We start from the raw sequence: 16,640 nt of genomic DNA, 5'->3' as shown, positions 1-16,640 counted from the left end.
TGCCAGGGTTTGTGGCTGTTCAGTTCATACAGAGAATGCCTCGTCACTGGTGGACACTGGCAGACTGATATTTCCCCCTACAGCCCCGCTTCCCGCTCTCTCCTTCCTAAATTTGCCAGAGTCTAAGCAGCAGCTAGACGATCAATAAACTATGTCTAACTGTCCATCTCGCCTGTGTCTCCATCTTTTTCTTCTTCTCTGTCATTGATCTTCATGCAGGCAATTGTAGCAGGGAGCAGGCTTCACTCCGAGTTCATTCATTACTTTGAGGGTTATGGCCCAAATGAAAACTTCAAATCAAACAGCCTGGGCCTTCCTCAGAGCACATTGAGGAAGGCACATGCCGAAACACATCTGTGCACAAATAAAAGACATTCAATGCAAGGTGTGCCCCTTTGGGGTTTAGCTCGCTAGGCTACCCCTTTTCTGCTTATGTAGGCAAACACACACAATGTAGTATATCTATATCTATCTACAGTATATGTATGTCACAATCTATAGAATAGTACTGAGTATTCATACATTACCTATTAGCCTTAAAAGTGTTCAGTTTCTTTTTTTATTCATTATTATTTCCGATATATACATTATTTTCTCCAAGGTGACAGGTACAGAGTATTGTCTACAGTACCTGGAGCAATGGGGAACACTGTAGCCATGGATTAGAGAGTAACTGAGATGTTTTCAATAGAGTTTAAGAGAGACCAAACACTTTTGCATGATCACCTTACAACAGTTTCAATATTTTGAATGTTATCACAGGACTTGATTTAATACTGAAGTCTAATCGTATCCTTATACGCCTCGTTAGGCCTATACTGCATGGTGTGAATGAATAATTTCTTTAGTTTTTCAAAGTTTTTAGTCTTTCTTTGGTCTTTAGACGTTCAAAGTTTACAAAGTTTGACTTTCAGAGTTCATCTAAGTTCATCTACTGCTGGTACCGTCAACAGTTCACACCTTAAGTGGACATTCACACTTGGGGAGAGGAAGTAGGGGCGCAGGGCGTAGGCCCATCGTTCATATTAGAATGGCTGAACGGCAGGTAGCCGCGCCATGGCCATCATAGACAACTGTCCATTGGAATTAGCATGACTATGGATAGGATAGAAGATAGTTTCACTAGAGTGAGAGACAAAGTATGGCACCAACTTCATTAGGAATCTCACACTACCTCACATGAGAGCCATTCAGATAAAATGCTCTTTGTTGGACTGAAGAACGTTCAAGAATAACACAAGGACGTGGTGGTCCAAACGCACTTGTTGATTAGACATGAAAACTGTTAGTGTTAGTATAACTGTATAACTATAAAAACCTGTTGTATGGAAGTGTATGGAGTTCTGGTCCTCCAAACTGACAGCCTTATATTACCACTGGTATTTGACTGTGTGTAAAGTAAGGGGACATCACATCAGGTCTCCGTACCTCTCTCTCGGCCACCTCTTGTGCGGTGGGCTGGGCTGAGCGTCCGGGGGCGATGGTGGACTTGAGCTTCTCCAGCACAGAGCTGGATCTCCTCTCCCCAGATGGAGCGGACGTGGTCAGGGGCTTCACCGGGTGGGGACTGGGCAATACAAAGACCAAATGGTTACACACCACAAAGAGCTAAGCTGCTAAGCTAACAGAGAATCTTCGCCTGTAACTATTGTCTATACACTATAGGTTAGTAAAGGGTCCATGACTTGCTTGGTGAAACTTGGTTAAGCCACTGATTATTTAATTTTCCTTGTGTTAAATACTTGGGAGATAACTGTGCTAGAGCCCGTGAGAACTGGAAACAATATCAGACCATATTTTAGCCTCTCCTGATCTGACAATGCATGAGGTGTGTTCAAAAACGATTTCATCAGTTGTACATCCTTGGTCAATGATTGTGTGTTGTACTGACCAAATTGCTCAATTCACTGCTGGGTATGACAAACCTCAGTGATTGCTATTTACTATTTGTTCAAATTTGTGATGGCAGTCTAGCCTCCAACAATGAGAAGAATGCCGTAGATAAATGCCTTTTAAAACACATTAATCAACTGCTCTTCCCAAACATTGTTTCATCATTTGAACAATTAACATTTCATCATATTATAATTCCATTAGTGAAGTAAGTGCCAGTTAAATATATCATCTTAGTAACTGCACTGAATAGGTTAAGGGTCAATAGTGTTAAGGATCTAAAATGAGCACAGCAAAATACTGTAATAAAAAGTCAATCAACTTTGAAGACGTGGGAAAATCTAGAGCAAGGCGGGTATGAAAGATAGGCAGACAGGAAACACTATACCAAAGGAGCCTCTCTTTAAAAGAGATATTAGTCATGGGCCTAAAAGATAGAAAACCTGCCACAAGCATCACCCGTCAAGCCCTGAAATGGAACCCCCAAAAGCTAAAGGAAACAAGGCCGCCCCAGGAACAGCCAGAGAAGAATAATATCTAGAGCAAACATGAACATTTTACTGCAGACTACACAAATTCATGTACCAGCATGCCCAATGTAAGCCATGTACATTGTACAGCTGTTAGGCTACGGCTTTCAGAACTTTGCAGAAAAACAATGGCTGAACACCCCTCCCCGTATAAAATTGTCTGTACCTTGGATAGGATAACACTCATATGAAAATACATTACTTATGAGATAACATCACTAGACCTCTGCCTAAGCTTAAGGCCCTTTCCACACTTTGGGAAGCAACTAAGTAAAGTTACCTATGGAAAAAGATTATATTGTACTGTGATGTTGTACTAATGATTATTTAGAAGTCAAATATTGGTTTTGTGCAGTGTTTTCTCATGCCACATGGCGCAGGAGGAAGTAAAAATAGAGCTATGAGCAACATCCTTGGATAAGAAGTTATACAGAAGATGCTTATATGTTTTTATCAAATGACAGATGCACACTACTTCTTAAACCATCACCCATTCTTAGGACCAGATATGCATAACCAGTCTAAATCATTTTGAACACACCTCATACCTGTCCTGACATCAGTGTGGTATACCTGCCAAACTGTTCATGACAGACAGATAAAGAAAAAAGTACAAAATAACCAAAAATCTAACAAACTCTAACAAACCAAAAATCAGCAAAAGAACAAATAGAAGCCATGCTTTGTAGTAAAACCAGGCGAGGATGGACAGGATGCAGGCAGACCAAAGAAATGTGTTGAAAATAAATGTTTGATATGTGAGAGAAACACAAAATAAAGACAAAATCTCTGAGAGTTGGGTGGAAAAATGGCCCAGCAGCACTCAGCTACTAGTCCAGTTTGGTGAGCCTTCACCAAAGCAGAAGGCTCAGATTTTCTGCCACACAAATTTCACTCAAATCATCATCACACCCCCCTACATAAATAAGACCAGGCAAATCAGCTGACAAATGACAAGTGTGAGTTTTTCACTGAAGTGAAGTGGGTGCGTTTCATTTGTCACGCTTCATTGTTCCTGCTTTTGTTTTATTGGTTTGTTTGAGTTTGAGATGAAGAGTGAATACACTCTGAATATAATCGGTGTGCTTGCTCTCACCTGCTCTCCGGCTGGGGCAGGAGAAGGCCGCTAGCTGGCTGTGTCTCCCCAGGTGGGACAGTGTGGCGTGCGTCAACCATGGGCTGGACAGTGCAGGACGAACAGGAGGAGGGGACGGATGTGGTGGAGGCACAGGTGGAGGAGGAGAGGGGGCAGGGTGTGGAAGCGGGGGGCCGACTGGGGGCGCCCTCTGCTGGGAGAGTGAGGCTATGATGGGCTGATGTGCTGAGGCTAGGGTGGGCTTTTGGGTCAAGTTTAGTGTTGGTGTTAGGGACGACAGAGAGACGGGAGGTGCGAGCAGTATGGGGAGACCATGTGGTCCGGGCGGAGAGCGTGGGGCCTGGGGCCACCTTGGCGTGCAGGGCAGCAAAGCTCAGTCTCTGGCTGTTTTCCGAATCGGAGCACTCTGACTCCTGGGTATGGCTACCCTCTCTACTCTCGGCATCTCCATGGTGATGCTCCAGGGTGGCAGTATGGCTACCACCACCACGAGCACTGGCCACTCCACCAGTGGAGTTATTCGCCACTGACCGCTCACACTGTGCTGTGTTTTGTTGGTCCAAGAGTTGACTTTGTCTTTTACGCTCGCATTTCTGAAACAGTGCTTGAGAACAGAGTTCACTAGACACACTGCCACCTTTGTTGCAGAGCGCATCTGTGAATGAATCATTGTCTCTTGAGGCACAGACCGGTGGGGGTGGGCTGTCTGTACAGTTTGTTAGTTTTGTGGCTGTCATCTCTGAGTCAAGCGCAGTTGTGTCATGATTTGAAACATTTAAAGGGTTCTGTGCCAGCTCGCAGTTAAAATTCGTGTGACTCTGATCTCCAAAGTCAGGCCTAATTGCCTCTTCAAACGAGGCATTCCCCCGGGCTTCGCAACCTCCTTTCCCTGCACTAGAGGATTTGTAATGAGGAGAGCGATCCCTCTGCTCACTGCGCAGTGAGTCAGCCTCAAGGACACAATGTTCAAGCGACTGCTTTGTGTCATACCCTGTATCCGAAGACCCAGTTGTGGAAAGCATCTCCAATTCAGATGTCTTGAGGTCCGACTCCATTGCGGTGGGGTCCACGGGGTTACCTGACGAGTCTACAGCCGAGATCATCTGATAGGCAGTCAGCATCTTGTTGGCGTTCTGATCGTAGACCTCCAGAGTGTTAATGGTCATGTCAGACGGAGAACTGTCAGAGTCCACAAAGGCAAAGTCTGCACTGTCTAGGTTTGTACCAAAACCTGGGGGAGAGGCTATGGAAGAGCCTAGGCCATTTGCCACCTGGCTCTCCCCAGGATGTTTGGATGTACCGTCTGGCATCAAATTCAGTTGACAAAGTTCTCTCTTCTCTGAAGGTTCTGTATTTGCTGGAGACACTTGCATTTGAGCCTCCTGTGGCTTGTCACCACACGTGGGCGCATTTCTAATACTCTGGATAAAGTCTGAGTTTAGTGGATTACAATCGTAAAGGGGGCTCTGGGCTAGTATCTGCTCTGTTGCAAAGCCCATGTGCAAGATGACGTCATTGTTGATGTCAAGATTAGATGAATTAAGTGCATTGTTCTTTCTCTCCAAGTTCCTCCTCTCTTGTGCACCGGGGCTGTCCCTCTCCGTCGCCCAGATGTCATCCCCGTTCAAAAGTGCTTTGTCGTTTAAGTCGTACGCCTCTGCATCCTCCGTGATCACTGACGCCAGAGGCATGTTGTACTGATACTGTGCCAGGTTTGAGTGCAATTCTGCGACTACGCTTCCATGTGGAAGCTCCTCTCCTGCGGCCCAACTCTTGGTGTTTCTTCGGTTCTTCCTCCCCTTCAGGTGCTGACGAGACGCTATGTCTGACTGGGTGAGGAAACAGGCCTCCCTCTGCACCGCCAACTCTTCAGCTCTCTCCAGCCAGTTCCTCTCCCTGAAGGAACCTCCCTCTGGCCTGCGTGGAGGCAGTGGAGGAACGTTCCCAGCCCGTGACGATCCCTCTTTGACAGCACCAGCGACTGAAATATCAGGGTTGCGGAGAAGAGCGTGTTCATCCGACACTGACGCACTCTTCCTCCGGGTCGTCGCTGGCTTGGGTTGGGCAGAAGGTGGGGTGCCAGCTGGTGATTTCAGCCTGCTGGCGGCGAAGGCCTCAAACGACTCGTCCCACTCTGTGGTGTGGTCCGAAAGGGAGCGGTTGGTGGTGGAGGTGGGCAGACTACCTGCTGGTTCTGGTTCTGGTGCTGATGGGGCTGGTCCTCCTGAACCTCCTCCTGGTAACAGCACCGGAAGCGACCTTTGCCTGGCCACGCTGCGCGGGCGCTCCCTCTTGATGCTGCCCTTGTCCCTCATCACCACGCCACTTTGGTGGTGGGCAGGACTGGGCAGGCCGTGGTGGCCATGGAAGTAGCCGCTAGCCGGCGGAGACTTGAGGGCCTCCTCGGCCAAGAGCTCCTCGAAAAAGGGGTTGGTCTGCAGGCGCGTGAGGAAAGGGTTGGACGGGGAGATGGCGATGGAGGAAGCGGGAGGAGATGGGGTGAATGGGTTACCGTGAGAGCCGGGGGACTGGGCTGGGGATGGAGTGCTGGGAGCAGGGGTGGCTGTGGGGTCGGTGGGGTCGGTGGGTGTGGGATGGGTGGGTGGAGGGTGCGGAGATTGGGTGCTGTGGAGGTGGTGGTGCGGGTGAATGGGTAAGGGGGTGACTGGGCTGTTCTCTACCTTAGGAGAGACTTCCAGGCTGTGGAGGGAAGGCACAGTTAGACCTATGCCAGCTAAGGCCAATCATCCAGCCAGATGAAAATATAATCTAGGGGTGAGACACAGGGGGTATGAGGGGTAGCTTCAACTCATGAGTGGCAAAATGTACTCCTCTCTTGCTCTCTTTCTCTCTTGCTCACTCTCTCTAGTTCAGATAATCAGACAGTGTATGTGTGAGAAAGCTGGCAAAACTTAGGAGGTCAAATTAAAAAAGAAGTCAGGGATATTGGGATGCATGAATAAAAAACTCTTGATGTTTGCCATTCAAATCAATGAAGCGACAATCCTGGACAATAATGTTTCCTTGTACTTACACATGCATAAAAGCTTATCTATATAAAGGTCAAGCACTTTCTATCTCATTAACTACTTGTCAGGGCACTCTTCCCCCTCAAACCTTCAACAACACATAGCATTTGTTTGTAGGTTTTGAAGGATACATCAAGTACACATAGTCAAAATATATGTTGTACATTTGTGGATTTTATGTCTTACATACTGCACATATGCTACACGAATCTTTGCATCCTTCTACAGCACTGAAATATATCATACTTTGACTGAATGACCATACTTATGGCAAAGCTAATGAACTTTCACTAATCATTGTGATTTCCATGTTCATGGTGATAGAGGTTTTCAGAGAAGTGCTTGCTGAGAAGCAGAGGTCAAATATAAATAGAGATATTCTGTATTTATAACCGAAAGCACATGCCAGACCAATAAGTTAACCTGTGAAACTACCACCTGCTCTACCCAGCAGGCAGGCTAGTAGGCAGTGAGCCTTTCTTGACCTTGGAATAGGACTGCAACCCATAACAAACCAATCTAGAAGGGCAGAGAAGGCCATGAAGGTCTTGATTGGTCTTTCTTTTGTTCTGGTAATTGATCTTGTGATTTTTGCACACTGTGCCAGCTGCACAAAAAGGGTAACGCTGGTCTTTTCTGTGTCTGAGCAGGTTTGGACAGATTGGTTTGTTTTGGTATGGATGTGACTCTGGGTTTAAACAGTTTCTTTTTCTGCAGCAAAAGCTGGAGACAGCAGCACTCATCTCCCCTGTTTCTTTTAAAAGCCCCAAACTCCCCGTGAACAGTGACATACTAATCAAGGCAGGTATCACTTACCTTGGCTTGTTCTGGGAGTCCCCCGTGCCAAACCAGCCCCTCAGCCGGCCCTCACCGCCCACCTGGCTGGAGTCCGCCTTGCTGGGGAGTGAATCGCTCCTGCCGCTGGAGAACAAGGTCCTCCTGGGCTTCTTCCCCCTCTCGCCCGGATCGCTCGCCACCTGCGACGCCGTGCTTTCGTCCGTGGACGTCGAGCCCGGATCGGTGTGGTCGGCCTGGTCCTCCTTCTTGCTCTTGTCGAAGGACCAGCGGCGTCCGTCGGAGCCGAGCACGGCGGCCTTCTGCGGGTCTGTGGAGGTGTCGGCGGGGCGCCGCGTGAGGTTCTGGAGGGAGCGCGAGAGCGGAGAGCACTTCTCCAGCAGGGCCCGGCGGGCGGGGAGGGCACCTCCTCCTGCTGACGGGGAGGCCTTGGCCGGGGTGGCCGGCTCAGAGGAGTACACGTGGCTGCCGTTGATGCAGAGCGAGGACTTGGAGAGCACCATGCTCTGGCCCTGGACGTTCTCCACGGCGGGGCAGGGCCGCGGGGTGGAGGTGGTGGTGGTGGTGGTGACCTTGCTGGCCTCGTCGCTGTACGCTCGCTTGTGGGTCATCACTTTGGGGTCGTGTGGCGTGAAACCTGTTTGGAAAGGGAGGAGTGATCGAGACATGATATTACATTACATTTAGCAGATGCTTCCAAAGTGACTGACTGTACACTCGCCTCCAAAAGAGTTGTCGCCTACCCATCTGTTTGGAATAACAGCTAATAACCTGACTTTCAATTAATCACTTGGCTTCAGAAGTCACTCATATGAAAGCTACAACCCTCTCGAATGAAAATGTATGTACAAAAATAAATTTCATGCACCAAAGAAAGATTGACCCTTTAATGAACACAGACAGGGCAGATTTTGATAAGACAAAAGTTTTGTCGCCTATCGAACATAATGTGAAAATGAGCAGATAAGTCACTTCAAAACACTTCAAATACGCAGATCGGGTGTCATACTTAATCACTGATTCACTCACACCTCTCCAGAAAATCAACTTTGGCCTTAGGTGTATGTTTAGGGTCATTGTAATCATGGAAAGCAACACAATGAAAATCAATGGAGTTCAATGAGAGATGGTGACATATTTGCTATTCGTAGAGCAATACATTTTTAACTTCATGATGTAATCAATGATAAAAGCCCTCACACACCAGCAGCATGCATGCAGCTCCACATAAGAGCTGTATCCCTCCCATGTTTGACTTTAGGCACCATGTATTTTTTCCAAATTATTCACCTTTAACATCAAAGAAGTCTCTCCCACTGTCCTGTCTCAAAGTCAGCCAAGAGTATGTCAGGCCTAATTCTGACAAAAATGAAGGCTAATGGGACTCGTACTCTGAAGTCAAGATCCCAAGATCAACCATTTTAGAACTGATAGCATCAAAACTATATGGTGTTGGAGATGAAGAATATGAAAAAAGAGAAATGGTGCATAAAGTGAAACATGGTACAGATACAGCTCTTATGAGGAGCTGCATTCATGCTGCAGGTGTTTGAGGGCTTTTATCATTGATTAAATCATGAAGTTAAACATGTATTGCTCTACGAATAGCGAATATGTCACCATCTCTCATTGAACTCCATTGATTTTCATTGTGTTGCTTTCCATGATTACAATGACCCTAAACATACACCTAAGGCCAAAGTCTATTTTTCGGAGAGGTGAGCGTGATTCAGTGATTAAGTATGACACCCAATCTGCGTATTTGAAGTGTTTTGAAGTGACTTATCTGCTCATTTTCACATTATGTTCGATAGGCGACAAAACTTTTGTCTTGTGAAAATCTGCCCTGTCTGTGTTCAATAAAGGGTCAATCTTTCTTTGGTGCATGAAATTTATTTTTGTACATACATTTTCATTCGGGAGGGTTGTAGCTTTCATATGAGTGACTTTTGAAGCCAAGTGATTAATTGAAAGTCAGGTTATTAGCTGTTATTCCAAACAGATGGATAGGCGACAACTCTTTTGGAGGCGAGTGTATAGACAATGACATAAAGCAACATACAACGACAAAACAAAGCTTGTGCACAAGAGTACAATTATACTGAAATTAGCAAACGGAATGACGGATTTGTAATGCTAAATGTAGAAACCAAGACAGAATACCATGACTATACAAGAATTCACATGTGTGACTAAATCCATTTGCAAATGGATTAATGTGCTTCCATTATATTTGTACTACTGACAGTGCTAAAGGTGAACTTTTATGTGCATCTCCTCTCCCAAAAACTTCTAAGTGCAGTTAATGTTCCCCAGATCTCTTAGCGGAAACGGAATCAATACCAGCTCCCCCCACTCCATGCAACAGCAGCAAGCTGTAGGAAAATCAATACAATTGGGCTCCAACCTTTCCCTCCTGTCTCAGAAGGACTGGGTGGATGCCATCTACCAAGTCAGCGTACCATATTGGAATATTATTTTTTGCATTTTTCACACATTGCCTTAGGGTGTGACACAGCACACCAGGCGCGTCGAGAGACCTGGGCATTCGGGGCTACAGCCCCGGATCTCCGGGGATTAGCCCCGAATCTCTCTGGACTGGACTGACATAAATAAAATATGTATAATAATAATAATATGATTAAGAAGAGGAAATAGTAGAGAAGAGCTCCGTGGACCACACTTTGAGCAGTGATACCGCTCCTGTCATTAGGCTATGCAACTTTGTAACCAGCACAGACCGCACGATTCTGACACGATGATCGATGTAAATATGGAACTGTACAAATAAGAACTTTCCAACCGAAGCCGCTATCCACCTTGTAGATCTAGCCTCGTTGTAGGGATGTCATGCTGCTGTCAACCAATCAGGTGCCAGTTCTAGCTGGCTTGAACAGAGCCAGGCGGGCTCGTGGTTTATGAAAAAAAATCTGGAATGTTTAATATCTCGATAACTCAATGACTTCTGGAATAGGCTATAGATAGATTTCATGTTTACTAACACCGCGCCTGCTGAAGGGGCAGAAAGGCTTCCACGGCCATAGAAAAACAGTATACAGCTCTGTTAAAATCTACGTGTGTTACTTTTTGTTATTTTGCTAGTTGCTGTTTTTTAAATAAAAAACGGCCGGTACACACTCTCCCGACCCATCCCCAATCGTAATTTTGCCACCTAGAGCCTTTCCTAGGTCTAGGTTTCATGATAAAAAGGCAGGATATTTACAGTGCTAATAGCATTACATCTGAAGGCTGCCAATGGGCTGACACTGATGTTGGTAAAACGTGCTTGATCAAAGGTGACAACGTTTCTTCTCCGATGTTTTTGTACACTACATTGAGGAAAAGGGGGGAGTGAGCGAGAGGGCAAAGGATCTTGCTTGGATGTAAAACGATCATTCATGTGCCACAACAGGAGTGCTTACAACTTCAGGCAGTGTGCTGTTTGTGCTTGGTGCAGACTTGACGAGATACATACAAAATGTAAACATCTGCTTGTGCGACTTTTGGCAGATAGTTGTTCATAGAATATACATATGTTCATACACTTGATTAACCGGCATTTAAACGGAAAGGTGACCGTACCAAATAAATAACCTGGTGAATTTGAACATCTAATAACTACACGTTAGCTAGCTAGCTAGCAGCGAACGTTAGCGTGTTAGCTGGACAACTACCTCCAAGTCAGACATGAGTCTCCCATCTTACATAAAATGTAAATTTAAGTTGAAAGGGGGTATTGTTGAATATATGACCTGACATATAAACCATTTGAAACAGTACAGCTTGCTAGCAATGCTACCTACCGAATCTCAATAAGCGTTGCTAGCTAGCTAGCGCGCTACATTACCTGGACAAAATCAGCCCATTTCTGATGTTGCATTGCTACTAGATCTCAAGACTCTACTTGTAGATTAATCTACATTTTGTATTTCAATTGTAAGGAGATGAAAAACGGACAACAGATCTCTAATAACTTAAACATCTGTGTCATAACAACATTGCAATCGTTTATGCTAGCTTTCGCTAGCTAGCACCACCACTAGTGTGTGAGCTTGCTAAAGCAAGTTACCAGTTTTAAAACAACTAGGATCTAATTACAGTTGGAAGTTGGTAATTCGGTTATTAACAATATGAATGCCCTCTCCAGTGTATAATCAATAGCATTAAGACAGTGCTAAAGTCTGCTATAATAACAATGCATTGAAATGCTATGGTGCAACAACCTGCTTTATCACAAAAAAACCTTTAAACTCATTAAAACCTACATTTCCTAAAAACCGGATGCCCTGTGCAAGGTATACAAATCATCCCGATCACATAACTAACTCTGCAAGTACAGTTGAAAATAGATCAGCATCTTAAAATCCCACTTTCTTAGACAAGTTATCCACAGCGTCGATAGAAAACAATATTGAACTGCGCGGCTTTCTGCCCCTCGCATGCGCAGTTGTTACCTTTTGTTACCGTGTGACGTTGCCTGGAAATCTATCTATAGGGATCCCACTTCATTTCATGTTTAGATCATTCAGGTATTTTTTTTAGCAGCCATAGGTCACAATGTTGACATTTTCCTCTCCTTTTAGCATCCACTATTCAATCACACTATATCTAGCTGTATCTATCAAAATGGATATTTGGCGAATCTAAATGGATATTTGGGCTCTATCTTCAAGTAACAGGACAGCGTAAGGTAGGACATCTGTTTTTTTCCTGATGTGCTCGCCGAAGCACTGGTGTCAATGTTGTTGTCATGTTTTCTACTTGTCTTCAGTCAAGCTCTAGTTGCAACTAGCCTTCACTTCAAACAAGCACCCGTTCTATCATGTCACCAAGCTAACACCCCCTTTCAAACAGACACACCTTTCCTGAATTCATAGTGGGCTGTCAGCGTGATTTAGTTATACCATGTGTATTGTGATGTGTGCAGATTCGCTTGTGTTTGTTGGCTATCTGCATGTTTGTGTAGTTTTGGGCAAGCTCCAAAGACTGCTAGAACTACTCGTAATTTGCTAACCTAGTGAGCTAACATTTAGCTCCACCACGTAGACAAGCTACCTCCAGACAAAATCTCTGCTACCTCCAATAGAAATGGCAAGCTACAACCATGTGGAAAATGTAGCAAACTACATTACAAGCTACTTCAACTAGAAATTCAAAATTACGGCATATTTGAATTATTTGGGCTGCAAAAATGACATCTGAAGACATTATTGTCTGTTGGATTATGATAGCCCCCATGATATTTTTGGACTGGGTATGGAATCTCTAACAGGGTATGGTCAATCAGCTGGCTTTCTTGCTCCTGTCTCCCTGTGTGCGCGCGCGCTTGTGTGTGTGTGTTTGCCTGGTCATGAGCGATGTGCGAGTTTGATTGCACCTTGTGTTTTGATATCGGCCTGATGGAGGCAGTGAGCTCGCGCATGAAATGTCAATAGAACCAAAGGTGTGGACAGTCGGGTGTATGATATGCTTGCGCAAGACATTTTGGGAGATTATGGTCCATGGTCTGTCAACTAGCCCTCCTCCTCTCCTGTGTGTGCGTGTGCGTGTCTGTCGCTTGTTTTGAGAGTTTGACGAACGAGTATGCAGACCCGTATGGATGTTGCTCATGGAGATGTTAAGTTTTTAATCATCATTTTTGTGATATCATATACTGTCATGCAGAGAGCAAAAACCGTGGTTAGTGCCTCGCATTGCGACTGACTGTAGGCTACAAGAGCAGCGCACTGTTTTGAAACAGCATAGCCGAGCTGCGTGTTACTGTAAATGTGCCTATAACGTAAGGCATGGTTTTTTCCCTATCACTATGCTAATTCTCTCACAATATCCACTAGGCTACTTTTTTATCCAAAAAAGTAGTTAGCCTGCATTACTGTAACCCAATGAGGGCGACTAAGCTGGCGACATTGGGCCATAGGCCTATCAAGAAAAGAACGGCAAGGTCCTTAATGAAAGTAGCCTACACTGTCAAATGTAAAGATGGGAAAACTGCCAATTAAGACTATGGTGTCAAAAGTACATTTTCCCCTTTGTGTACGCCTAGAATGGCCCAATTTGACCTTAATTTTCCAAAAACTCCGCAACACGGAAGGGGGGAACCCCCCTTCCGCACCAACCCCCCTCTCGGTCGCTTCGCTCCCTCGACTAGGCTGCCGCTCCACACTAAACTTCTTTTTTTTTTTGCTGGGCTACAGCCCCGGATCTTTGCGCAACCTAATGACGCCCCTGCCGCATACTATGTGTGTACCTTTTTAAAGTATTATTCCACCATGTTAGGTGGAATAGGCTAATTGCACAAATTCACTGAACGTGACTAGGGCGACAATGGTGCAATATAATTGACTTAGTATAGAGGAGCTGGCGACAAAAGACACAAAGTGATATGGGTGACAAGAACTGATTTGAGCAACACAAGACAGTTTGTAGTTGAACTTCAGCATATATTATGAAGTGACGTGGATATGAACCATTATGGGGATTGGCAACAGTCGCAGCAGCCATTTGGACCGTCGGAATGGTTGCTTTCAGCTTTTAACGGTTATGATCTTGTGTTGCTCGTGTTGTGTTGCTCGGTTATGATGTTTTTGTTGCTCGTGTCGTCCAGTGATTTTGTCTCTTCTGGTGTATTCATGTGGTTAGGAAAGCCATGTACAGTAGGTCCCCTTGTGCACAAATTTTGGATCCACCTTATTTCCAGGTGTCCTTATTATGTACTTATTGTCACTTCCTGAACCCAGACAACACCTGCAGTCCAGTTGCAATTCTTTCAGGATTTCAGTGTATTTGTGTGGAAAAACACTACATAGCATGGCATTACTGTACAGCTGGTGTGGTGGCACATTATTACACTATTGCTCCATACCGTAAATGGGCTACTTGCTCCTGGGGACCAAGGTTCAAGTCTGGTCTGGATCATCACTTACTCCCACTCTTCTGAACATACAGTATTTGGGTCAGTGACGTTTCAACAGTAGCACACGTCAGGGCGGCACAGCGACAGCCAGTGCCACTATTGTATGGATTTGTTTGTTTGTCTAAGCATATTCACTGCAGCTTATCAACAAATAATTACTAACTAATTTATGGGCACTACATGCCGTTTGCGCCACTTGACGTCTAAGCCTAGAAAATGTCTTTGACCCACTTATTAAAAATCATCAGGGCTCTACATTAACACCTGCTAACCAGCCAAATGCTGGTGCTAATTCAGTTTGGCTGGTAGAAAAGACCAACTTACTAGCCACTTTGACCCATTAGTGAGTGTGTGTTTAGATTAATATCTACTAGCCATTTTGGCTGGTGATGAAAAAAGTTAATTTGGAGCCCTCATAATAATAAAATAACATTTCTCTCCAACCTTTCCCTCCTGCGTCTGCGTCTGAGCGGAAGGTGTCTGTGAGCACGCGGCTGCTGTAGATGGGGGTGCTGGAGAGCTCCACCTGGGGGCAGAAGACCTCCCCTCCGCCCGAGGACGAGGCCACGCTGCTGCTGTCTGAGGCCAGGGACGAGCAGGACCGCGAGTCCGATGACTTACGGAGCTTCCCAAAGAAGTCCTTCACCTGCAGCGATTCACAGAAGAAGATTTTTAAGTCAAGGTGGTTGAGGGGGATAGCTACTGCGACGTGTAGTAACTATGCCAACATTGAAACTGAGAAAAAGGCTTTCAAAGAAAAGCAGTATCTGTAACTATCTATCATTATTGGAAAGGCTATGTTGCGCCATTTCAAATGTGATGAAACCCTCACAATATAAATACCATGTGTTTCCTTGAAGACTTAAATTTGCAACACAATGTGTGCTGTTATATTTTCAGTGGACATAGTGATGGTGGCCTCCACCAAAAAGGGAAACCCTACTTTTTCTACTAATCGATTTTTACAGTGTGTTGTTTGGTGTGGTATGTGTTCCTGTCTGTAATCGTATTGCCTATTTGTGTCCACTGTTGTGTGATATGTGATCCTGTCTGCAACCCCAAATTACACAACTGGAACAAAGAAACGAAACTGAAGAAGAATCTATCTAAAGAAAACAGAAGTGATGTGAGTGACCTTGCTGCCTCGCCGCTCCCTCTCTCCTGGCGGTGCACTAGCCGGCTCCTCCGCCTGCTGCTGTTCCTCCTCTCCTCCTCCTCCTCCTCCACCACCTCCTCCTTCAAACGGCTGGCCCGTGGTGCCCGGGGAGAGGGCGGCGTAGCGGCCGGGCACGATGGCGGAGGAGGACTCCTGGTCCCGCTTGTTGCGGCCCGTGACGCGGTCCTTCAGCTTGCCGAAGGCCGAGCGGCGCTTGTCCTTGACGGACAGGTCGTACATGCTGGCCGTCAGGTTGTTGCGGGTGAACTGCACCGTCACTTGCAGGTCCCCGCGCTCCTTCTCCGGACGGCCCACCTTCGAGTGGAGCTTCATCCATCTAGTGAACAAGAGGGACGATTGATGACACATCCCATTAAAGAGGCACTATGCAACATTTACATAAATCTTTAAGATGGTTATTACTGTGCTTATCACCTGTTACTTATCACTTATGAATGATTTCTTACAAGGTGAATGAGCATTCTCTCTGAAGCCCCATTATGCTGTAGGGCAGTGGTGGGGAAACTATGTCTCGAAGGTCGTTTACGGCCCGTGAGGCCATGTTTTCCGGCCCTCTATATAATTTTAATGTTATACAGCTTCACATGAAATATGTATCACTGATTCTTGAGAAAGTGGCTAAAACAGGTTGTAATGTTGACAGAAAAAAACAAAGTGAATTACAAAATGATATGGTATATCCTCGTAGACTAAGGTCTTGGCTTTTCAGAAATGCACAAGGCCAATCTCCCCATTATGTATTTTTTTCAGAAATCAGGCTTTTCTCCGATCATACCTTGTTTTTTGTCAACACCGTCAGACACAATTAAAAGTTATTAAAATTGTATTGATTTGGTTGCATATGTATCTGGAGTTTTTAAGTGATTATGTGTATTTTTTGGTTCACACATATGCCTTTAAATGTTGAAAATTCACTTTTGTTCTATTTTAATACTGTTTCATGTGTTCTAATTTTAAAATATGTACCGTCATACGATGCTTACTTAACGCCTAAATACAACAAACAATTTTTTGTAATTTCACAAATATTCGTGTAGGCTTAAATTGGCTATTACTTTGATATTTCAACAACTCCTAAGGAAAATGTTGTAAGCACATTCCTTTAAAATGTCCAAAACTCCTTCTTACGGTGGTGACTTAAGAAACTGACGGTGGTGACAGTAATCTGAGAGTGGTGAAAGTGGCCTAATTAGTACCTGCATTTAGC

The 16,640-nt window shown here is 45.1% G+C and overlaps 1 protein-coding gene across 1 annotated transcript in view; it reads right to left on the bottom strand.

The window, feature by feature from the left end:
* Positions 1-16,640, bottom strand: part of rab11fip5b (RAB11 family interacting protein 5b (class I)) — a 30,749-nt gene that overhangs the window by 4,999 nt on the left and 9,110 nt on the right. The window contains exons 2-6 of the mRNA XM_063190025.1: positions 15,392-15,749; positions 14,701-14,902; positions 7,365-7,980; positions 3,520-6,219; positions 1,429-1,567 (exon numbers count right to left, since the gene is read on the bottom strand). Of these exons, the coding sequence (XP_063046095.1) occupies positions 1,429-1,567; positions 3,520-6,219; positions 7,365-7,980; positions 14,701-14,902; positions 15,392-15,749 (4,015 nt within the window). The remainder of the gene's footprint in view (positions 1-1,428; positions 1,568-3,519; positions 6,220-7,364; positions 7,981-14,700; positions 14,903-15,391; positions 15,750-16,640) is intronic.

Source organism: Engraulis encrasicolus, chromosome 23, assembly GCF_034702125.1.
Source record: "Engraulis encrasicolus isolate BLACKSEA-1 chromosome 23, IST_EnEncr_1.0, whole genome shotgun sequence".
Lineage (NCBI taxonomy): Eukaryota > Metazoa > Chordata > Actinopteri > Clupeiformes > Engraulidae > Engraulis > Engraulis encrasicolus.
The sequence above is the reverse complement of the archived record's forward strand: the minus strand, read 5'-3'. Positions and strand labels throughout refer to the sequence as shown.